General features: G+C 37.4%; 2 protein-coding genes across 6 annotated transcripts; one reads left to right on the top strand and one right to left on the bottom strand.

Moving 5' to 3' along the window:
* Positions 1-238: 238 nt before the first annotated feature.
* On the bottom strand, positions 239-13,890 carry sez6l2 (seizure related 6 homolog (mouse)-like 2). Of its 2 annotated transcripts, none has more exons than XM_058769007.1 (19): positions 13,406-13,890; positions 10,906-10,984; positions 10,633-10,761; positions 10,305-10,526; positions 9,296-9,432; positions 8,887-9,079; positions 7,696-7,881; positions 7,395-7,578; positions 6,931-7,094; positions 6,571-6,765; positions 5,626-5,764; positions 5,334-5,530; positions 5,057-5,251; positions 4,718-4,930; positions 3,677-3,868; positions 3,553-3,591; positions 3,335-3,452; positions 2,784-2,895; positions 239-1,481 (listed from the first exon to the last, which is right to left on the bottom strand). In XM_058769007.1, the coding sequence occupies exons 2-19, from the start codon at positions 10,961-10,963 to the stop codon at positions 1,452-1,454; spliced, it is 2,703 nt and encodes a 900-aa protein (XP_058624990.1). In that variant the 5' UTR covers positions 10,964-10,984; positions 13,406-13,890; the 3' UTR covers positions 239-1,451. The 2 variants fall into 2 exon arrangements, with proteins under 2 accessions (XP_058624990.1, XP_058624991.1); XM_058769008.1 differs by having other exon boundaries at positions 4,718-4,912; positions 13,406-13,889.
* A 3,254-nt stretch (positions 13,891-17,144) lies between these two features.
* On the top strand, positions 17,145-22,468 carry asphd1 (aspartate beta-hydroxylase domain containing 1). 4 transcript variants are annotated; one of them, XM_058769042.1, is made up of 9 exons: positions 17,145-17,188; positions 17,311-17,360; positions 17,998-18,355; positions 18,453-18,528; positions 18,963-19,405; positions 19,517-19,723; positions 20,312-20,519; positions 20,742-20,855; positions 21,730-22,467. In XM_058769042.1, exons 5-9 carry the CDS (start codon positions 18,980-18,982, stop codon positions 21,837-21,839), a joined length of 1,065 nt encoding a protein of 354 aa, XP_058625025.1. In that variant the 5' UTR covers positions 17,145-17,188; positions 17,311-17,360; positions 17,998-18,355; positions 18,453-18,528; positions 18,963-18,979; the 3' UTR covers positions 21,840-22,467. The 4 variants fall into 4 exon arrangements, with proteins under 4 accessions (XP_058625025.1, XP_058625027.1, XP_058625026.1 ...); XM_058769044.1 differs by having other exon boundaries at positions 17,175-17,360; positions 18,168-18,355; XM_058769043.1 differs by lacking the exons at positions 17,145-17,188; positions 17,311-17,360 and having other exon boundaries at positions 17,774-18,355.
* The last annotated feature ends 1,923 nt before the right edge of the window (positions 22,469-24,391 follow it).

Here is a 24,391-nt window from a genome sequence, read left to right as displayed (position 1 = left end):
AGTAAAGGCTAAAAGTTATTAGGTCATGTTTTCTTCTGTAACACAATTTTTTTTTTTTTCTGTATTGGGTACGTGAAAAACATAAATTAATGTACCGTGTGATTGTGTATACACACCACACACAAGCACGTAAATGTGTATGTTTATAGCTTGTGTATATCTATCTATCTGCTATTTTGTTAATAGCAAGAAATACCAGTATGTATTATCTATAAAGATGTGATTTATGAAAGACACATTCACCATCCAACAGAGACTTTTATTTAATCTTAAATCTCAGCAAATAGATGTCTTCATGACAAGTATATTATGTTGATAAATAAATAACAATCAAGTAATACTATAATGCAACAAAGCCCTCCACAACATGGGCTCTGGTTATGGCACGGTGGAAAAGACGAAACTCACTGCATATTAACAAGAAACCATGAGATAAATAATTTGTTAAAAAAAATTCCAATTTATAAAAAGCATTTCAGTTTGATTACTGCATCACAGCAAGCAGTTTTTTTTTCTGTATATATTTTCCTCAACATAGTGCATATGCAACAACATCAACTCTGATAACAATGACAGTAAGTATAATTGATCATGAATCCTAAGCTGAAGCGGTAAAATATACAATCGTTGCGTGCCGTAAGCGAGAGGACATTCCGCTCCTCTGAAACATGGTCATTCAACATCAAGCAGAAATAGATTCTTAAGAAACAGCAAAGAACAATATGAAATGCTGGCATTGTCCTCATTATTACATAATAATGTGAGAAATACTATGGCAACCAGTGAAACATGAAGTGACGTCACATTATGGGATGTATTTTGGCACTGAATCCGCTTGTATACTCAATATTCAATCAAAATATTTACATTCAATATGTTCTTGTCACTTTGTATGTGTGAATGTGTGGCCATGTGTCTGTATACAAACATGGGAACATAAGAGTATAGTTTTCATTTTTCAGATTATATAGGTATGTGTAATTATCTTTGTCAAAGTCTCTCTCTCTCTTTCTCTCTCTCCCATTCAATTTCTTGTTCTTTCCTTCACTCCATCACTTTACAGTCCTTAAGGCACCAAACCTTCTGTTATAAAACATGCCTGACTGTGGAAATCATACTCACCATATATACTTACAACCATTTTGTTGTTACTTTCAGTATTTCATTACTCTCATCTACATATACAGCCAATAACATACACACACATGTAAACACACGCTAACATACTACACAGGCACCTGCATAAACTCACAAGCAAACGCACTTGGTACATACATACATCAGTGAATCAACCGAGAGGGAAGAGAGAGAGACTGTGTAGAGTGGGATTAATGTGTTGTAATTAATTGAATAAAACAAATGAATGTCTTGCAGAGAGAGAGTGAAAGAAAAATAACAGTATCCTTCCTTTTCGGTCACCCAAAATTTGGATTCATTTGAAGACTCCTGTCTCAGATGGACACCTCATACTCTCGTGTGTCCTACAATGAGAGAGGGAAACAAACTTCACTTAAAAATACAATAGAAAATCATCATCTAAAGCCAAGCAGTACTGTCTAGTTTTTTTGAAAATTATAATTAATATAATATAATACAGATAAATTGACGTTAAATACCAAAAAAAAAAAAAAAGAAATGATGATGCAGCAGCATCAGCATCAGCAGGGTCAGTATATGATTTTATTGCTTCAAAAAAGAAAACAGAAATTTATACTTTTAGCAACGATGACAGTAAAGACATTTATGACTGAGCTTTCTATTCATCAAATAATCCTGAAAAAAAGCAGGATTTTGACAAAAAAAATTAAGCTGCACAACTGTTTTCAACACTGATAATAATAATAAATGTTTCTTGAGCAACAAATCAGCATATTAGAATGATTTCTGAAGGTTCATGTGACACTGAAGACTGAAGTAATGATGCTTTGGAAAATATATTACAATGAAAAATAATTATTTAAAATTGTAGTTAACTTATTGCAATATTTCTGATTTTACTGTATTTTTGATCAAATAACTGCAGCCTTTGTGAGCAAAAGAGACTTCTTTCAAAAACATTAAACCAAAACTTTTGAATGGTAGTGCATCTATATATTTCTATACATAAAATAAGAGGGAATGCTGTGCTGGAAGATCTGCAAGATTGAAGATAGCAAACAGACTATGATTCCCTAAAGAGAAAATCAATGCCTTTGATTAGGGATGCACGATATTATCGGACCGATATCGGAATCGGCCGATAATGGCTTTAAATGTAAATATCGGCATCGGCCCGATGTGAAAAATTATACCGATATGTCTTGCTGATAAGAGGAATAGGTTAACTCACATGTACTCAGGGTGTGCTAGCGATTAGAAAACGTCAGCATTGTGGCTCATTCTTGAAGCAAAGTTTTGTCTGAATGGTGATTAGATTCACTCTTTTGGATCGCTGCATTTAATCTGTGAAAGCACTTACAGAATGACGCGTTCGGAAGCTTCAATGTACTGTCAAAAAAACGTTCATTATTGTTTATTTAATTCTAACAAATAATTTCTTGTTAAAAACTAACCAAAATTAAAAATATTTTGCTTATAATTTCTGCACAGGAGAGACTTGATGTTTCCAAACAAAAAGAAATATATCGGTATAGGTATCGGCCAAAATGAGTTTGAAAAATATCGGCATATCGGATATCGTCAAAAATCCAATATCGTCCATCCCTACCTTTGATTTCTTGGTGTTCAGTTACATATCCTAACAGTTTATAAGTACAAATTCCACTAGGTTGTGAGCATCTTACCCCTGCCTCATAGAGAGGGTTGTTAAAGTCAGACTCCACCGTAATGGGACTGTAGGAGTGGGTGTGAGAGAGAGACTTCCAGAACAACGGTTTCCACTGCCACCTACACACACTGAGAGAAACAGGAAGAGACGATGAGAGAGGTGTTAGTGCAAAAGAGCTAAATAAGGAACAGCTGTGAAGAAGGTTTTGACAATAATCAGGGAAAATAGCTGGATTTTAAGAAGAAATAGCGCTCAAAAGCCATTCTGCTTTAGTAATGTGATGTATTTCAGTGTCAAATGCAAGGAAGGTTTGATTTTATCCACAGGGAAATGGGTTAGGAAATGGTAGAACGTTATTTATTTATTTATTTCATTTCATTTCAAATTTCCAGCTCAAGACCCGCCAACAATGACCTTTTGTCTGAAATAATGTGCAATAGTAAATTATACAAAATAAGACCAGGAACATTCACATTGTTAAGTACATATTTTATAATAATAGGGCCAATTTCATATTAACTTTAACACAAAACAAAAGCATTTAGAAACACAAGCATCCAAACTTACTTGGTATAGTACATGTAGATTCCACCAATCAGAAGGATGACCAGAATGATTGGCAAAATAATGGCTAATGCAATGTTCTCACTCAGCATTTGATGAGAGGCCTCTAATGCCTGAGAAACTGTAAAGAGTGGAAGTTAATAACATGAACATCATGTGACATAATGGGCCAAATTATCAAACCAGTATGAATAGTACTTAACAATGATGACCAACTTTACCTTCCAATTTATGATCGTCCAGTAGCCCTTCATAGGCCACTGCAAGTAAATAAAACATGACGTTTTCAAACTCTTCAGATAGAAATGCCAACTCTATGTATTAGACTAGTTCACATTCACATACCTTTACAGAAGGGTGGTGGGCTGTTCCACTGAGAGGGGTGTCCTGGGACACAATTGATGATAACTTCCCCAATGAGCTCATAGCCCTCATAGCAGAAGAAGCGCAGCGTCTCTCCTGCCTGATAACTGTGCTTGTACAGAGTCTGATAGCCATTGTCAGGCACACCAGGGTTTGGGCATGGATCATATTTTACTGTTTAGCAGAAAAACAGAGGGCAATATGGTTGATCGGTGGCATGTAGGTTAGAACATTAGACAGAAATCTGGTACTTGGGACAAAATATTTAACTGTATCTGTAATGTTTTATCCCTAGCATTCACAAGTTTGGTGTCAGTAACAGTTTGTTTAAATTTTTGACATCTCTCTAGTTTACCAAGCCTGCATTTTTTTGATCTACAATATAGTTATTTTATGAAATATTACAATTTAAAATAGCTTGTTAATACATTATACAGTTACAATTTATTTCTGTGATGCAAAGCTGAATTTTCAGCATCATTACTCCAGTCTTCAATGTCACATGATCCTTCAGAAATCATTCTAATATGCAGATTTTCTGCACAAGAAACATTTATTATTATTATCAGAGTTGAAAACAGTTGTGCCGATTAATATTTTTGTGACTTTTTACAGCACTTATCTAAATCAAAAATTTTTGTTGTTCATTGTAAATGTCTTTACTGACACTTTTGATCAGTTTAATCCATCCACGCTTAATAAAAGTATTCCTTTAAAAAATTTTACTGACCCCAAACTTTTGAATTAGTAATTTAACACACATTAAGACCTCATTAAATCATTAATCATTCTTTAATTTCAATTATTGTTTTTTTTTTTGTATTTTATTCAGTGTATTTAATCATATGAATGAATGCATTCATTTTGACAGCCCTAATTATTAATATTAATCCATTTAAATTTGATTTTACAAATCCATACAGAACCAAGAGGGGGGAAAAATGTTTTTTTTTTTACTTTTCTCCCACCAGACACAATTCATTCACATACCTCATCATGTGCACAAAAATAACATGCACTCACAGACACACTTTGGGCTGCGGTCGCTCCATTTAGGCATGCCGGTGTCTCTGCCATGACAGGAGATCTGGTTCGGGCCTTCCAACTGATAACCCTGGTTACATGTGAAGCGTACCACTGTTCCCACAGCAAAACCAGACTCCGGATGTACTGAGCGTGCTCCATTGACCACTTCTCCAGGATCAGGGCACTGTTGGACTGAAGGGACATCAAAGCCAGGAGGAAAAAGAGAGTGTGTACAGTATTAATCAAATAATCAATCCGATAAACGATTAATCTACTAGTCAAAGGGAACCACTAAATACATCAATGTGCTCCAAAGATACACATAACTCGGCTCACTTTTCACACAGGTGGGCGGGTTGTTGCTCCAGGAGAGATCCCACTGGCAGGTGATGATGTCAGAGCCAACAATGTCATAACCAGGCTGACACTGATAGGTTAACACACTGCCTCTCACCAGAGACGGGTGGGAGGAGCTGCTCCAGCCAAACTCAATTTGCGGAAGGGCAGGACATGTGTCATTTGGTTCCACCTCTGCAAGGAATGAAAGGAAGTGGCATCACTGTAAGCTACAGCACAAAAGATACACAAAAAGGACAACCCCTTTGACATGCACCTCTGTAGTGAATGAGGAAGCCTTGGCTCAGTATAAATGTGGAGTCATCAGGATCGCTCTGAAACTGAATGGTGACCTCTGAACCTCCTGATACAACCCTGAACCTTTCTCTTGAGCCCAGGTACTGTCCAATCACGTGTGACGTCAGATCATGACCATCAAATATTGTGAGAATGTCGTTATGGCGGATGTTCAAACTGCAAACAAAAGATAGGAAAATAGATTTAAAAAATGGAATTAAACCAAAAACAGAATTAAACACAATCTGTTACAATCAAATAGATATACTTACATTTGTACATCCAGTTCGATGCGCTTGTCCTCGCTGACATGTATTTGCCACACACAGTCCTGCCCCTTCGAGTAGCTCTGTGGCCAGTCAGGTGACAACACAGTTCCCACCGGTTCCGTGAGCTCCCCTCCACATAAAGCTGAGAAGAGGAGAAAGAGAAGGAATCATATTAAAGCAGCTTTCACATGATTAAGCCAGACTGATTATATGAGCAAGTTCCTTGAAACCCTATTAGGTACAATTTAAAACCGTCGTGAGTAAATCTTTTACTTAATGAAAGATTTTTTAAATCAACTTTGAACCACATTATTTTCTTTATAATTTGCACTAAATTAATGGAGTAAATTGACAGTTCTAATAAAGATCAGTAGGTGGTTGTGCAGTTTGTGAATGAATTACATAACACCACCATTTAAACGTTTGAAGTCAGTATTTTTCAATGTCTTGTCCTCCATGTATTCGTTTAATTGCAAATACAGTTAAAACAGTAGTACTATGACATAACATTACATTTTAAATGGTTGTTTTCTAATTTAATATATATTTTTAAAATGTTTTTTTTTCCTGTGATGGCAAAGCATTTTCAGCATCATTATTCTTCATTAGTCTTCAGTGTCACATGATCCATCAGAAATCACTCTAATGTGATGATTTGAGTCTGAACAAATATTTCTTATTTCTACCAATGTTGAAAACACTTGTGCTGTTTGATATTTTATGGAAACTGTGATACACTTTTCAGCATTCTTTGATAAAGTACAGCATTCGTTTAAAATATTTTTGTAACAATGTAAAAGTCTTTACTGTCACTTTTGATCAATTAAATGCGTCCTTGCTAAATAGTATTAATTTCTTTTTAATTTTATATTAAAAATATAGAAAATCTTACTAACCCCAAATTCATGAATGGTAGTGTACAAATACTGTAAATATGTGATGCTATACCTCTGCAGACAGGTTCACTCTCATTCCAGTGAGGGTCATTGGGGTCAACGCACTCCATAACTCCTGAGCCTTGCTCCATGACGAAACCAGGAGAGCATGAGAAGGTTACTACTGTACCCAGTGGGAAGGTGATGTCGCTACTGCTGAAATTCCCATGAGGCAGGTAAGGTTCGTAACAGTGTTCCCCATCAAAGGCTGAAAGAGGACGAGGAATGAGATATTAAGTAAAAGTGAGAGTATTCTGCATTCATATAACTTATTAGTGTTTGTGTTATTAAATATAAAAATAATTACAATAGTGGTATATGGTTTAGAGTAATGAAATATATTTTGTTGAATGTGTGAAACATGTTGTCTTACCTTCATAGCGGAGAGCCAGCAGCAGTGGGATGGAGGAGGAATCAGCCGTGAGCTCCACATACAGAGACATTCCCTCGCTCACAAAGCCTCGTTCTGGAATGTCATCCAGATCCGAGTCGAAGAGGAGAGGAGCTGTAGAGCTATTGCCACTGCGCACAATCAGCCTAGGACAGGGATGAGGGAACAAAAAGTACATTAAGAAAAGTGTGACATTAAAAGGAAGCAATGAACCAGGAAGGATTGAGATCACGGTAGACTGTACTGGAAGAAGAAAAAGATCTCATTTGGTGTTCATTCATCAACAGAAAACTTCCGTATAGCTTATACATTTTCTAAATATATATAGTATTGCAACTACATGAGAAGAGACAAAAATCAAAAATAAGTACAAAAATAAATAATCAAAACTAAGATAGAAGTTAAGTAACTTAATACACAGGATCAATGAAAACATGAACTCTCACTTGTCATTGTCTTCATCAAGAGCCACCCTCTCAAAATGGAGGTGGAGCCTGTGGCCTTCCTTGGCTTCCAGCAGCCAATGGCAGCTCAGGTTGCTACCGCTGCTATGGTTACTCGCAGAGGGGAGGATTGGGGACAGGATGCGTCCAACAGTAGCATTTCTAATCCACCCTCCACAAGATACAGCTTTAATATACAAAAACACATGTGAATGCTTATACACATGGCAATAAACAGAAATGTCTTTAAGCAACTGTAGATACTGAAAAACAACAAAATAACTGAACGAAACACGTAACCCACCCACACACTGGGGTTCTGGGGTGCTCCATTTGGGTCGGGTGGAATTCAAACAGGTTGCAACCTCATGACCTCTGACTTCAAATCCAGGATCACAGTGGAAGTGAGCCTGACCTCCAGGATGAATATCAGTGACAGTCACTCCACCACTCTCAGGGGAGAGAGGAAACGAGCAGGACAGGAGGAACGCTGGGATGGGTTTTTAAAAGAGCAAGAAAACACACAAATTACATTTCGCTTACAGTACAGTTCAATTGTTTTGAGGTCAGTAAGTTATTAATTAAGAAATTAATACTTTTATTCAGCAAAGATGCATTAAATTGATTAAAAGTGACAGTAAAGACACAAAAGATTTCTAATCCAAAAAAATACTGTTCTTTCAAATTTTCTATTCATCAAAGAATCCTGAAAAAAAAAAGTAAAAACAATATTAAAGGGCACCTATTATAACCCTGTTTACAAGATGTAATGTGAGTCTCAGGTGTCCCCAGGATATGTCTGTGAAGTTTCAGCTCAAAATACCCCACAGATCATGTATTACATCATTTTGAAAATGCCTATTTTGAGTGGAAGCATGTCTCTTTAAATGCAAATGAACTGCTGCTCCCCGCCCCCTTTTCTAGATTGGGATTGTGCCTTCACAGCTTGTGACTCAGATACTAAACTAAAAAACATGTTTTTGATTATGATGTCTATCACACTGAAATCATGCGTTTTAAAGCCATATCAGTTTAAATTTCTGATATAGGGTTTTCTGAGCACACACATCCAAGCTGTCACATGGCATGCAAGTACTAAACAGTACTTTCGTGTCTTATTACGCTTAAACTGTCAAATACACAAAGTTCATGTTAAAACACACAATGTTGTGAACGAAACGTGTGGCGAAGCGTGTATTGAGCAACAAATTCAGCAAATTAGACTGAGTTCAGAAGGATGTGATGTGACACTGAAGACTACTGAATATTCAGCTTTGCCATCACAGGAATAAATTTAATTTAAATAATTTTAAAATAGAACACAGTTATTGTAAATTGCAATAATATTTCACAACATTACTGCTATGATGTATTTTTTTTTATCAAATAAATGCAGCCATTTGGTGAGCATAAGAGGTTTTTTTTAAATAAAAAAAAATCGTACAACCCCATATGTTTTGAACAGTAGACTCAATCATTGATACAAGACAAATACCTTGATAGTGAAAGCTGAAAACACCATGATTGGCTTGCTTCAGGCTTTTATAGTGGATCTGCACTTGGTTGGTTGAGCTACGAATCACCTGACCTTCGCTCATTAGCGTCTCATTGGCCAAAAGCTCAGGCGCTGTACCACCCAGCTCCAGAATTGTAAGCGACTCCTCCTTGGACAAGTTTAGTTTCTTCACCTTTAAAACAGACAGGTGTTATCATAAAAGCACTTAATGATGTTATTGTCCGAGATTGTATCAAGGACAAAAATTTCAGAGCTCATTAGAATGACATAGCCCATGCAAATGCCAACAAGATGCATTAGCTATGTTAACAGCCAGTAACCATGGTGACATAGAGAGAGCCTATCTGAGGTTATAATGGAAACCGTGGTAACGGTGAAGCCATCACACCTGTATTTCAACACCATATCCAAGATAAACGGTGATGCTGTAGGTGCACTCCAGCGGGGAAAAGGGAGATGAGGAGGAGAGTGGATCAGGGGACTCGACTATTCCCTCCATTCCTGACAGACTGGCATTGCACTGAACTGGAAAGACAATTTAAAAGTTTTAAAGACAACTTAAAAAATTCATTTAAATATTACATATGTATATACAGAGAGAGAGAGAGAGAGAGAGAGAGAGAGGTCCATACTGTGGGCCAATCCATTTTCCACTGCAAAATACATTCAATGACTATGATCTGTAATCTTTCAAATTACATGAATTCTTTTATCACTCAGACATAAGCAAAATTATATGAACCTACTGGCCAATTTGCGTGTTTACAATTAGCATGTTTTCAAAACTTTTCAACATAATACTTTAAACATTTTTGTAGTAATACCATTTTAAAATGTATTCCAAATCTTAAAGATTAAGTACTATCAAAACAATTGTATATAGCTGAACACCTAGCAAGTGTTAGTCTTTTAATTCCATTACCATCTATACAGTACAAAAGCAGACAATAGACAAATGTTTGTACTGCATTGTAAACATGGCCATGTAACATATACTGCAGTAAATTCTAAAAAGAGAGCTGTCATTCTTGTTTTGTAAAAACATTTACAAAAGAAAACACTGTATAATGGTCCCGGTTATTAGTGCTTTAAGGTCATTGTTTTATTAGTGACACTTGTACAGTATGAACATGTACAGTATGAAGAGTTTTGATAGTTTTGGTGCATTTTGGATGTAAAATTTACTGCTATGCCAAGCTGAAAGTTGGTTAGGAATGTGAAGAGTTTAGAAAAAGTGACCTTAGTATTAGGAAATGTGTCCTGGCGACCATAAAACATTATTTCGAAATTATTTTACTGGTCTGAGACCCACTGAGGGACATCTGTGGCTTTAGAGCTTCATGTTGGAAATAATTTAACCGTCTCCAACTGTTATGTGCTTTTGTTGGTTATGATACCTGGTGTGTGCACTGTTGTTATTGTTGTTGTAGTGATTAGAGTGGTTGTGGTCTCTTCCTCAGCTGGTGGTGATGTCACGGCACTCCCAAAACCTGATTGGCCTGCTTGAGGTGCAGCTGATGAGGTCACTGCGGTGGTGAGGATTCCTGGTGACATCACTGTGGAGGCGGGATCTGATTCTCTGATGGACGGGATGGCCTGGGTCGGGTTAGTAGTTGTACCTGTGATTTAAATCCCAGATTTAGATTATGGTAAATAGTGGTGACATAGAACTGGTTTAGTATTAAAAGTATGCAGTTTGAAGTGTTCTCGTTATAAAGGACTGACCTCTGGTACCAGGGGTGTGGCCCAGATACTCCTTACTCAGAAGCGCAGCATGGATGAGATCTCCCAAGGGCCGGGGACTGGAGGTCACGGTGGGAGGAGCCTCAGAATCTGACGTCCCTAAAGATGCACCTAAAAAGACCACGGAACTGTCAAACTTAATTTCTTTCAGCTAAATAGGTTAGGTGTAAAGTGATCTACATATATTATGTGCATTCACCTCGCGTCAATAGTTAAACACACAAAAGTACATTCACACAAGTATGCGCACATTACCTGAAGCCAGGTGCAGCAGTGTGACAGACAGTGTCACAGCAAAAACTGTGAACACCATTTTTAAATATGAGAGGACAGCCTGGGTGCAAGCAAACAAGAGAAAAAAAAGAAGTAGTAAGAGGGAAAGAAGGATAAAAAGGGAAAGATTAAAGTTAAGGGAGATTATGATCTTAAAGAATCCATGAAATAAAACCGATAGTTTTTGTGACAAATGTATGCTCCTAAAAATTGATATAATCCATAATATACATTATGAGACTAGTCTTTGACATACTGTGAAATGTATCAAAAATACTGATGACTTGAATTTTACAAAAGATTTCTATCTCAAGTAAGGTCTGTGTTTTTGAACTTTCCATTCATCAAATAACACTTAAAAATGTCATCAAATCAGCATATTAGAGTGATTAAAGGATCATGTGACACTGAAGACTGGAGTAATGATGCTGAGAATTCAGCTTTATCATCACAGGAATAAATTCCATTTTACAATGTATTCAACTATATAAAAGTATTTTATTAAAAATTGTTTTGTAAAAATTGTCACATTATCACGGGTTTTACAGTAATAATGCAGCTTTGATGAGCATAAGAGACTTTCAAAAACATTTGTGACCCTGGACCACAAAACCAGTCATAAGGGTCAATTATTTGAAGATTTATATTAATTAATAAGCTTTCCATTGATATATGGTTTGTTATGATCGGACAATATTTGGCCGAGATACAACTATTTGAAAATCTGGAATCTGAGGGTGCAAAAAAAAAAATCAAAATATTGAGAAAATCGCTTTTGTAGTTGTCCAAATGAAGTTCTTAGTAATGCATATTACTAATTAAAAAATTAAGTTTTGATATATTTTCTGTAGGAAATTTACAAAATATCTTCATGGAACATGATCTTTACTTAATGTCCAAATGATTTTTGGCATATAAGAAAAATCAATCATTTTGACCCATACAATGCAATGTTGGCTATTGCTCCAAATATACCCCAGCGACTTAAGACTGGTTTTGTGGTCCAGGGTTACAATTTTAAACTTTTCAACATCAGTGTAAGTCATCAGATACTGGCAAATTCTGTCCAATCGAAAGCTCTCTAGAATGAGAATGTCCCTCTCCGATATCTAAAACACACTGTTAAGTATAAAAATCATGGTTTATGCAGCTTATTAGCTATTGTTTTAAAGCATGGCGTACTTCGTTATAACCCACCCAAACATCCTATTTCAACAAATAGGAAAATACAAGTCTTTAAAGCTAAAGTGTTAGTTAAACGTGAACCTGGACCACAAAACCAGTCATAAGGGTCCATTTTTTGAAACTGAGATTCATATATCTGAATAAATAAGCTTTCCATTGATGTATGGTAGGACAGGACGCTATTTGGCTGAGATACAGCTATTTGAAAATCTGGAATCTGAGGGTGCAAAAAAAAAAAAAATCAAGTTGTCCAAATGAAGTTCTCAGCAATGCATGTTACTAATCAAAAATTAAGTTTTGATATATTTACGATTGAAAATATCTTCATGGAACATGATCTTTACTTAATATCCTAAAGATTTTTGTCATAAGAGAAGATTTGATACTTTTGGCCCATACAATGTATCGTTGGCTATTGCTACAAATATACCAGTGCTACTTAAGACTGGTTTTGTGGTCCAGGGTCACATATGAGTTAGTTTGGTGAATTAGGTTATCATCACTGCAATTTAAAAAAATTACTAATGATGATATGTCACTAAAAACATTGCAGTTTCTTAATTCAGAAGTTCAAAAGGGAAAATAAACTGCAGAAATGCGTCATCTTGTAAAATATTCCCTAAAGGAATTTTGTTGTATATCAAATCTTATGGCCCCGCCGTGGCCCTCGAGGCCTGACCGCGCACGAGACATATGGCCCCTGAATTAACGTGCCCACGTTCAATGATGTCACCGCTAACACGAGAGACAGGTAGAGGAGAGCAGGTCTGGGCTGCTAGTGGCCCAGTCACCACCACAAGCCTCATTTAGTATTTACCGCACACGCCGATGCTGATTTAAAAAAAAAAATTGGAAAAAAAATTGAAAAACAAAAAAACAGGGTTCATAATACAAATGAACAAAAGGAAGATGAAAACATATTGAGGCTCGACATTAATACACACAATAATAGTAACCACGACAGAATATGCGGGCAGACGATGTTGCTGACACTGCGGGCAGAGCGTTCATTTAATTTATTCAGACGCTCTTCTCCTCATCTGCTTCAAAAACATCTCCTCTTATCCCTGCCTATGACGCAAGACGCCCATTTCCCCCCCAAAACGCATTAGCAAGCCGTCTAGACTGAATAAACCTGCATTTCTTTCTTAAGTAAAGCAATATTGGATTAATATGAATGGTTTACAATGATTTCATGAACGCATCCGTTGCATCTTTATGCAGGTGGATGTCGCGCAAGGTAACAAGCTCGCCAAAACACCGCTGTCTATCAGAGGGAAACAGAACATATACGCACCCGCAATACGCAGTTTCTCTTTTCTATTCTTCAGATTGAATCCTCTTGTCTTGGTGATTCTTTGAATATTTCGTGTGTGTGTGTGTGTGTGTGTGCGTGCGTGCGTGTGTGTATGTGTGTTTCTCTTGCACCGCTCTCGCTGCTGCGTTTCTTGCGCGATCCTCCGTCTCTCGCTCCTTCACCCCCCTCCAAAATACCACAACTGGCGCTGCGCGTCAAACGGATTTTAAATAATCATTGGAACGCTCCCGGCCCAGTTATCGTCAAATACGAGTGTTCCATTCGAACCCACGGGGAACACAATGGCGTTTTCGTTCCAAGGAAAAAATCAGTTTGCGTCCGTTCTTTGTTGTATTTTTTCATTCGTTTATTTTTGTCCGTTAAGGCCTATGGAAGCTAGCAGGTGAGCGTTGAGCAGGCATAGATGGCAGTTCCTAGTTCCTACCGTATGGTTGGCGTGTTGACTGTCAATGAGCGATGTCCGAATCGTTTTTGTGAGTCGAATCTTTTTAATGAACCGACTCATAAATGAGACACTGTTGCTGCGTCCCAATTCACCTACTTATATTATGCCCTAAAAGTATATACTCTGTTTGTGAAGAAAAAGTACATACTTTTGAGTATGTAGTAGGCACGCTTTGGGACATACTACTTCTTCATAGCTGCTTCTTTAACAGACGCTCTATTGCTTAGTTACTGCATCCTGTAACTGTTTAAACTGCCCTGTCAATCATCTTGTCACAGTTAACATCATCCACATTTCGTTGAAATTACGAGAAATTAAGAGGCACATCGCGGGTCTTTCATGCAGAGAGCTCTGCTCATGTGTTTGCATGATGAAGTATAACGTGGATAACATTAAATTAATATTTTTTAATCAGGTTAGACATTGATTATTTATCACTCAAATCCCTTTCTCTGCTTGTCCGTCGGTCGCGCATATCCGCCATGTTTGTAGTTTTTAAATACTTTTTATGCGTGTTTGTAGTCAGGGGCGTAGTGCACTTATTATTTCTGAGGGGCACGAGTGGGGGTCGTCATGTGATGTTCTTATGTTCTTGTTTATTTATTTTTCCTTTTTATTCGAAACATTCCCAAACACATTAACTGCATGAAACATGAATATACCTTTATAGATTATGTATAGCCTATATATAATAGGTCAAAGTAGCCTAATAATGTAGTCTATTAACTATGCATAAAAACCTGTCTGTTCACTTAAGTAACAGGGTGTCATGCCATAACACAGTTTTAATACGACTGACTTTATATTTAATGTGAATTTAACATTGAAAGTTAATGTGAATAAAAACATTGTAAGTTAGGCTACTTATCCAAACACTTTCATTGTACAGAAAGAGAGCAAAGAACATTTACATTATCAAAGAACATTTTCACTGACAGTCTAGAGTTCAAGTACTCTCATAAACTCCCATTAAAATCACTGAAGCTGTTTACACTGTGAAATGAATATCTTTCTTACAGACACATCTGCACTTTGTTGTTTCTAACTAGAGAATTCGCCAGAAAGAGCTCAGTCGGAGAGCGAGTGAAGAAAACACCGGCATTCTAGTGGTGACTCATCTGAACGCCTCTGATTGGTCATTGCATTCATAAGCTCAACAGCATCGTGTGTGATTGGTTTAATGCGCAATGCTGTGAAAACGCGTCTGTCTCTGGCTCAGCGCCAGCCAGCGAAGCAGATTTGAATTTAGCAGCTGATGTGTTTAAATATAGAAAATATTATTGGGCTATTTTTTTTTTGTCTTTTGGAAGCTGCCTTCAAAATCCACTTGGCTCAAAAATCTGAGGGGGCACGTGCCCCCCTCACTTTGAATGGGCATGACGCCTCTGTTTGTAGTTCTAATCGAATCCCTGTCCACAGCGCAATGTGTTGTGGGCAATATTAGCCGTTAGAGTCTGCATCGATGTGAATATGTGGCTCCAGCGTGATCTCTCATTAAAGGGAAGAATCTCACTAGCCAAAGCTGAAGGTTTGTCAAGGTTAACCTATGCTGCTCTCTCTTTGAATGTTGACACTGCCATTCTTAAAAAGAATTGATACAATGCTTCTCAACTTTGTTTGGAAGAATAAAACTCATTTTACTAAAAAATCTGTACTTGTGAACACCATTGAGAAAGGGAGTTTAAACTTTCTTGATTTCACCACTTTAAACAACACCTTTAAAATAAATTGGATAAAGAACTGTATCAGTAAGCCCTCATCTATACGGAATCTGATCCCTAATGTTGTTTTTTCCAAACTGGGTGGTTTAAATTTCTTATTAATCTGTAACTATAACATCATGAAAATCCCTGTCAAATTATTTCTTTTTCATCTGCAAATTTTATTAGCTTGGTCCCTCATTTTACTCCTCACTCATATCTGATCTGTAATAATAAGAACCTACTGTATAAACACAAATCTCTCTTTTTTAAATTGGTTTAAAAATTGTATTATTTTTGTGTTTCAACTTTTTAATAAAATTGGTTCAATCTGTAATTACTCTGAGTTTTTAGTTAAGGATGGAATTCCTGTTAGTCTGAAAGAGTTTGCAATTGTTGCTGATGCAGTGCCACATGGAGTTCTCATGCTTTTTAGAGGTCTTTCTTTTCCAATCTCCTGTCACTCAGTGGATCTTTGTAAAACATTTGTTGGAAAACAGTGCCTTTCATCAAGAAAATTATAGTTAAGAGTCAATTTCTGTGCCTTATGTAATCTCTTATTGGAATGGTTTTGTAACTGATATTCCCTGGAAGAAAGTTTGGGCATTACTTCACAAATATTTAATTACTAACAAAATGAGAGAAATTGCATTTAAGTTGATTCATAGAATTTACCCGGATAACTAAGTGCTCTCTTAAAAGATTTAAGAATGATATTAATACCAACTGTTCTTTCTGTTTAGAAAACCCTGAAACGTCTTTACATTTATTCTGGAATTGCTCTTACACAACATCATTTTGGTGTGACATTCTTGATTTTATCAAATGTTATGTGAATCCTAATTTTGAGTCCGCTTATAGAAATGTAATTTTTGGCTTTCATGAATGTGAAAAAAAAAGGTGATACTTATCTCATAAACCTTATTTTCCTGTTAGCTAAATATCATATTCATAAATGTACATTTTCTAAATGCAAACCTCTATTTTTAAGATTCAAACTTGAAATGAAAATGTATTTTGAATCTATTGAGTTCTCTACGAACTTAAAAGCAATAAGAACAATGGCTTTGCTAAAAAGGACTTGGCACTTCCTCTGGACTGAAAGACTAAATGACCCTGGACTGTTGTTGTATTGTTATGATTTGACAATGATGACAATTCTTATTTTATGTTGTTTTTTCCCAAGCATTCAATAAAAATTAAAAATAAAACTTCGAATTCTAACCGAAAGTAGTAGACCATCCGGGAATCTTTTGCATACTTTTTTAATACTAATTCTATTTTCGAATACTATTTAGGACGGATAGTGTGCGAATTGGGACGCAGCATGAGCCTGTCCGAGCACTTCTCGAGTCAACAGACACACTAACAAATACCACAACAAGTTTTAATTAATCATTTGATCGTCTTTGGCCAAGTATGTGTATCTCATTCTCACATCCTAAGAACAAAATAACCCTTTCGATCCACAGAAACAATCATTTTGCATCTTTTCTAGATCATTTTGCATCATTTTCTATTCGTTTTTGTCCGTTTCTGTCAGTCTGCAGGCTAACAGGAGATTCGGAGAATCGGATCTTTTAAAAGAATCTTTTAGTGAATCGATTCACAAAACAGGTCAGTATGATGCACGAATCGGATTGAACAATTCTTTTACCAATCTATCTATCCACCTTATTTTGCAACGCGGTAGTAAATAATATGACGTCGTACTTCCTTATAATGTGTTAAACTTGCAGGTATTTTTTACGCTTGAAGCAGCTATTATGACACCCTCTAACTGCACAAGGTACGCCAGTCTTTCTGTGGTCCATATTAAAAGTAAACTCTACATGGTGAACGCAAAACTACAGAATCACAATTCAACTACTATTAGCGGAAGTGCTTTAACGTTACCGGAAATCTGACATATACACTATATATTGCCAAAAGTATTGGGTCACCCCCTTCTAATGAACAGGTTTGACGACTTTAGTAATTGCCATGAGAACAAATCTTAATGTTTAAGCATATAATGATATTCTAGGGAATTGTGTGCTTCTAATTTTATAGCAACAGTTTGAACAGGACCCTTTTCTATTCTAACATGACAATGTCTCTGTGTATAAGGCAAGGTTCAAAGTCATTGGTGTTTGGTAAAACATTTTTTCTTAAATTATTTTCATATTGCATATTTTTCCTATTTTAATTTTTGTTTTGAAAGTATGGTAAATACTGGTTTAATGTACCAACAATGACATTGAAAAATATACATAAAAATAATATGTCCTTGTTATTCAATATGAAATAGTTGTGGGGTAAAAAAGTGTGCTTATACACCAATTTCCATGCTATCAGGGCTTGTCTGTGAAAACAGGCCAATTTAACAGGAATTTTGTCTCCTGTAACGTTTTATGGAACGCAAACATTTCACGCCGTGATGTCAGTGACCACGTGATGAGATGAAAGAATCACTGAATCGTTCTTAGAACTGATTCATCAAAACCAACTGTTCGAAAGAACTGATTCATCAAATGGCTCAGACTCCCCTCCACTACGGGCTGGTGTTTGGTTGGTTTGAGTGTTTTTCTCTGTCCACCTCACGTGCGCCACACAGTGGTTGAACTGCAGTAGCGCGAGACGTAGACGGCGCTCTGCATAGGAGCTGTCCAGCGTCTCGGTGCTGAAACTTGCCCCTTCGGCTCTCGGCTAACAGCAAGAAGGGGTGACACAATTCTCAAATAGGGCTTAACAACCCAGCAACGAGGGCCTGGTTGATTCAGATGCGTCAGTACATGGACAAAGGTAATAAAAAAACATCTTCGTTCTGTTCCGTAAAGAAGGAGGAGTCGTTCTTCCAGCCTTACGGAAGCAATGAATGCGGAATCTACTGTATTTTCAGGGCTGCAGATAAACAGAGGAAGGGACGTGGTGAGACCGACGGGGGAAAGAGAGACTGAGTAAGACGTGGTGAAGTGGTAAGAGAACACACATACACAGAACACCCTAAAATTTAAGAAAATCGCGCTGCAAGTGTCCGAATGGTAACTTGCGATGTTCGGTAAAAATCGGTTCTTTCCGTCGTCACGCTCTCTCCGGACATCCGTGTGCAATGTTTCAGCAACGTGAGTACTGTCTGAGAATGAAGGCGACCACACAAACTGACTGCAGCAGGAATCATTATGCAATAGAGCGAGAGATATTTCACCGAGTGAAGCCTCGGATTGATTAATATTCATTATCTGTGGTCAGCTGCATAGTAATTATTCAGCTATTAAACATGAAGGAAGGGAAATAAGTCAAAGTGTATTGATTTTACACACTGAAGAAAGTCTCATGTAACAAGCACTCAAGAAGTTCATGAAGGTCATGATTATTGAATCATTTCTTTCTTTCTTTCTTTCTCTGTAAGCTCACTCTCTCAGCATTATGCCCTGGTCTCTGGACTTGGTGCCGCTTCCCCCCTGTGCATTGCTGGGTGGTCCTCCCCTCAGCGGGCTGCTCTGGACCGTCCTCCTCCTCTTCCTCTGGTACTGCTACCGGGTGGGTTCTGACCCACCATCCCATTCTGGCATGTTAAAAAGTGGCTCCGGCCGATCCTCATTCTCTCGGTCATCCAGCCGTTCCCCAGTTGACCCTAGACACTCTGCACCTAAAGCATCTGCGGCTATCACCATGGAGACGGTGGAGGAAGAGGAGGGCACAGAGAGCTACCTGACACCGGTGTTGAGCCATGCCCCGTTCCCCACCGAAGCTGCAGCGGAAAGCAGGAAGTTGTATAGAGCACTACAAGAGTATGCCAAGCGCTACAGTTGGGCTGGCATGGGGCGAATTCACAAGGGCCTGCGCAATCAGGTCAGAGATGGGAAAAGTAGGATAACCTGAGGCACTTTCCTAAATATTTGTGTTGAATCTCAACATTTATGTCACTGTTTGTCCCTCGACATCTTCCTTGCTTCTGTCTAGGCCAGGATCAATGACCGGCCATCCATTCAAAAGCCTCATCTCTTCTACCTCCCAGATGTTCCCAGCATACCTTTCTTTCCCAGGGATGCTCATCGTCACGACATTGAGGTTCTGGAGGCCAGCTATCCCATAATCCTTGCTGAGTTCCAAGCTGTCTACCAGAGGGGTATTGATACAAAGTTAGGGTGGAGCTACCAAGGACCAAAGGTGACTAAACATACTAAGCTATTTCAGGAATTTCAATGACTCAAAGAGAAAACTGTAAAAATCACAGTAAAATCTGTTTATTTGATTTGTATCAATATTCCCAAACTATACAATCACAGTTGACCAGTTTAGATAGATAGATAGATAGATAGATAGATAGATAGATAGATAGGGTTGTAATTCCTTGAAAATATTTGCTACAGCTGCAGTGAAGATGTTTTTCATAGAAAAAATGACAGCATTTGGGTTAAAAACATGAGGGAGTAAATAATGACATTTTTATTTTTAGTTAAACTGTACTAATTCACTTGTGTTCTGCATCACTCTACTTCATCCAGCATACACATTCACCAAGACTCTGTCATTCTCTGGCTGTCCTTCTAGCCCTCTCTTAATATCTTCCAATCAATATCTGTACTGCACTGCTGTTAGGGATCTGTTTGGATTCAATTCATCATTCTCTCATAATAATCAGGCTATAAAATGCAGCACATAGACACACAACCTCAGAGCTAAGCTTGAGAATAGAGAGAAAATGTGCTGTGTGTTGTGCATGTATGATGATGAGCTCATGTGTTGATCTCTCAGGGCCAGACAGTGTTCCCGCTCTATAACGCTGGAGTGTGTGTGGCCAGCAACTGCCGTGCGTGTCCGTGTACATACCGAACCCTCCTCTCTCTAAGAACCTTCATCAGCAGTAACTCTCTGGGATCTGCTGGCTTCTGGCTCCTCGGTCCTGGGGCCACATTGGGAGGGGCCTATGGCCCTACAAACACACGTCTGCGCTGCCATCTGGGTAAGTCACAACACTGAAACAGAAAACTCTTCAGGAAGGTTTAAAAAAAATGTTTTTTAAAAGAAATCTCTTATGGTCATGCATCCAAAATACAGTGAAAACAGTAATACAGAAAATCTGTATTAATGTTACAAATGCTGCAATGTTGTGTTCACCAACATTTGGGGGGAAAAATGCAATTTTTCTGTGAGTGTGTGAAACAACTCTGTTTCTGTGTGTCAGGTCTTCAGACGCCTGCTCAGTGTGAGCTGGTGGTGGGTGGAGAGCCTCAGTGTTGGTCAGAGGGACACTGCCTCCTTGTGGATGACTCCTTCCTGCATACCATCTCACATAATGGTCAGAGAACTACACTGTACAAACCTCATTAATCATAATATGCTGAATGACTGAACCCAATAAGAGCACTTACAGATCGATATCAGCTCACCAAACTACAACAATAAAGATAACAGGCAATCTGGAGATGAAAATAAGACTAAATTCTTACTTGCTAAATGGAGTTCTCAATTAAGCAAGTGTGCCACACATTTGTTTCTGAGGGGGCACCACTGGCAGTCCTGGCCTATAGTGTAAAACCGGATTAGTTGAGTGTTACATGAAAAATCTGATGGAGCACATGGACCACTTTGAAGAAGTATGATGCTTCTGTAGTTGTGTTTCATATTTGTGTCAACTAGGTCAGAGATGTTTCTTTTCAAATCAGATATTTCATGTAACACTCAACTAATCCGGACTTATCCTTTTAAATAAAATCAACACAGATTGTTATTGATTCTATAATATATTTGTAATATATATTTTAGAATTATATGGTAAATGTTTGCATTCATATCAAGATCTTTATATTTATATTGGATTTTGAGACATTGTTGAGACTGTGACAGTATAATCTTTGTAAAAAATGAAAGGTTCATTATTGTCATGGTTCCGTGAAGAACCTTTAACATCCATGAAAACTTTACATTCAACAAAACGTTCTTTGGGAACCCAAATGATTCTTTATGGAATCACTACAAAAACCTCTTGGAACCTTTATTTTTTTAAGAGTGTAGACTCTTCTGACATTCTGTAGGACCCCAGTAGAGATTGAGACAAAGAAATATAGGCCGAGATCTCAACTTTTCCCTATATTTAAACTAGGAAAAACAATTGAGATACTACAGAGGGCTTCTAACTGTATGTAACCTACATCTTTATATTTGTCCTCCAGGGGGAGCTGAAGACGGTCCCAGAGTTATCTTCAGTGTGGACCTGTGGCATCCTAACGTGGCTGCAGCGGAGAGACAGGCTCTAGACTACATCTTTGCCCCTGAGCAGTGATTCTAGCTGTATTTCCCAGGATGAACCAGTTAAACCCACGTCACGTCATATTAAAATGCAGAAAATGTTGTTTTAAAGTTCGCAAAACATCTTTTGGTTTAGTTAAAAGTTCACACTGAGGATATTTATCATTTAATTACTACATACTTTTATGTCCAAAGACTTTAGTCAGAACTGCAGTTCTGCAAATTTATCATACAGATCAGACGACATATCGACTATGTTGAGCCCCGAGCACACAGATACTGTGACGACACGCGAACAATCTTTGAACTTCATATCTACATTTGACTTGTGCCTGTCTTGATAATCCCGCGCTCCTGTTCTATCGTTTTTGTGCCTGATTTCTCCTCCTTACCTCTCTGATGTATACTGTGATACATGGTTCTCCGTAAATACTGTACAAGTGACTCGCGGTTATGCTATATATTTTATTTCATCAGATGGTGATTTATTTTCAAACCTGTGAAGCACACACTGAAGACAGCATACTGTATATGACCAGATTACTTGCATGCATTGTGAATTTTGATTGTGTTGCCACCAATGCACTTGATGACTGTCCTGCAAATCAAGTATGTATTAAGCGGAGTTAAATTCAAAAATAAAAGGTTTTGTTAAATTTAATCTCTCTAGTTGCTGATGGCATTGAAGGGGGAGGAAGTATCAGTTTCCACTCACCATCACACACTCACAGTGGGACCGATACACTCACTCAGCACCCAAACAGACACCTGGGGTTGGAGGGCTCCTTTGTCAGCAACTTTATCTTCCTGCATTGAACCCTGTGAGAGCAGAACAGAAAATAAAAAGGATAGAATATCACAAAGGGGTTCAGGAGCCTGTGTACAATCAAAAATGCATGAGAGACAGTGCAAGATAAAGAGACAGACAGAAAGAGACACAGCTAGGATAATGTTCTTAGAAAGAAATGTGTACAAAGTAATGTGTTACTCAATGTTGTGTTTATTACTGTCTTAATACAGCAGAATTACATGATACTGGCATAGTTCTGAATGTAGAGTAATGTGTATATATATATGAAGATATACACACCATCTGAAATTTGCATCTAAAATGAGCATTTTTATCATGCTCCTGTGTTTAGGTTCAGTAATTTTACTCTAATGGCAATGTATAGGTCTTTGTCTATACAATTACAGTAAAATAACTGAACATATATATATAGGAGCCTGATAAAAATGCTAATTTTAAAAGAAAATTTCAGATGGCACTTAGAGGTTTTTGCTTCTGAGCTCTTTATATATATATATATATATATATATATATATATAGTTTTAGATAACTCTAGTGAAAAATAAATTTATTTCATGTTAATATATTAAACTGGTATACTTAAAAGTCTGCTAAATTGCAACAACTAATTTTGTGCTTTATGCACTTTAATTGTGAGGTAGTGGTGCTGATGAAATGTGCATTGTGCACAAGTAATGCAAATAAAATCCAAAAAAAAGTTTAATTATAATTTTTATATCAGGAAGTCTGAATCAATATGTCAGTAAATATATTAACAGATTTGAACTATATTTAATATAAAACATTTATTTTAAAAATATTACTTTTTTACTAGGAAAAGCTTTTTTCCATATTAAAAAGTGGTAGATCTGGTTTGACAGATTTTATAATCCCACCAGGTAATATGACAATGTGCTTCAACACACTGGACACACACAAAACAAGATTAAACAGCGATTATAGCTGTCAAACACACACACATTCTGCATAAAAGCATTAAAAAAAAATTGCAGCTCTGACTGTGCTACCTCAGCCTCTAATATCTGAGGCAGTATATACAGTGGAGATCAAACTTAAAGAACAATCAATAAATATTGCTAATCTTCATCAAATTTGAAGGAATATTCGCTGTATGTATACCACTGTTCTACCAACATGTTTGACAAAATAACCAAGGCATTTCAATAAAAACCTTCATTTTGTGGAAAAAGCAGTGATCAAAATTAGAGAACTGAACAGTAACCATGCACTGTAGCATGAGAGAGGATTACAATTACATTTTTGGAGGGTTGCAGCTGTCAGAAATTAGTAGGAAGTGTAGAGGCCCTCATTTTGAATGACTTCAGCACATCCGCGGCCGCAGGATCTCATTCGTTTCTCACACTGCTCTGGTGTGATCTTGATCCACTCTTCTTCCTCTCTCTTCCATAGTTCAGTAACTGTAGTTTGTTTCTTAGTCGTAACTTTGTCACCAAGAGATTTTCAGACGGGTTTAGTTCAGGACTCTGGCCCGGCCATTTCATGATTTCAATGTTTTCAGCTTCAAGGAACTACTTTACTTGTTTTGCAGCGTGACGGGATCATTGCCAGGCTGATTGGGAGATGCTTGCAGGGAAGGAACTGCATGTTACTGAAGGAGATTCTGAATCTGATAGATATTTGCATTCACTCTGCCTTGTATGTGTATAAGAGACCCAACTCCTGCTGCAGAAAACATCCCCCAAACAATGATACATCCTCCTCTACCTTTCACTGACTTCCTCAGTATAACAATGAATATAATGTTTTCCATCAGA

Source organism: Onychostoma macrolepis, chromosome 03, assembly GCF_012432095.1.
Source record: "Onychostoma macrolepis isolate SWU-2019 chromosome 03, ASM1243209v1, whole genome shotgun sequence".
Lineage (NCBI taxonomy): Eukaryota > Metazoa > Chordata > Actinopteri > Cypriniformes > Cyprinidae > Onychostoma > Onychostoma macrolepis.
This window is presented reverse-complemented; position numbering and strand designations above follow the sequence as displayed.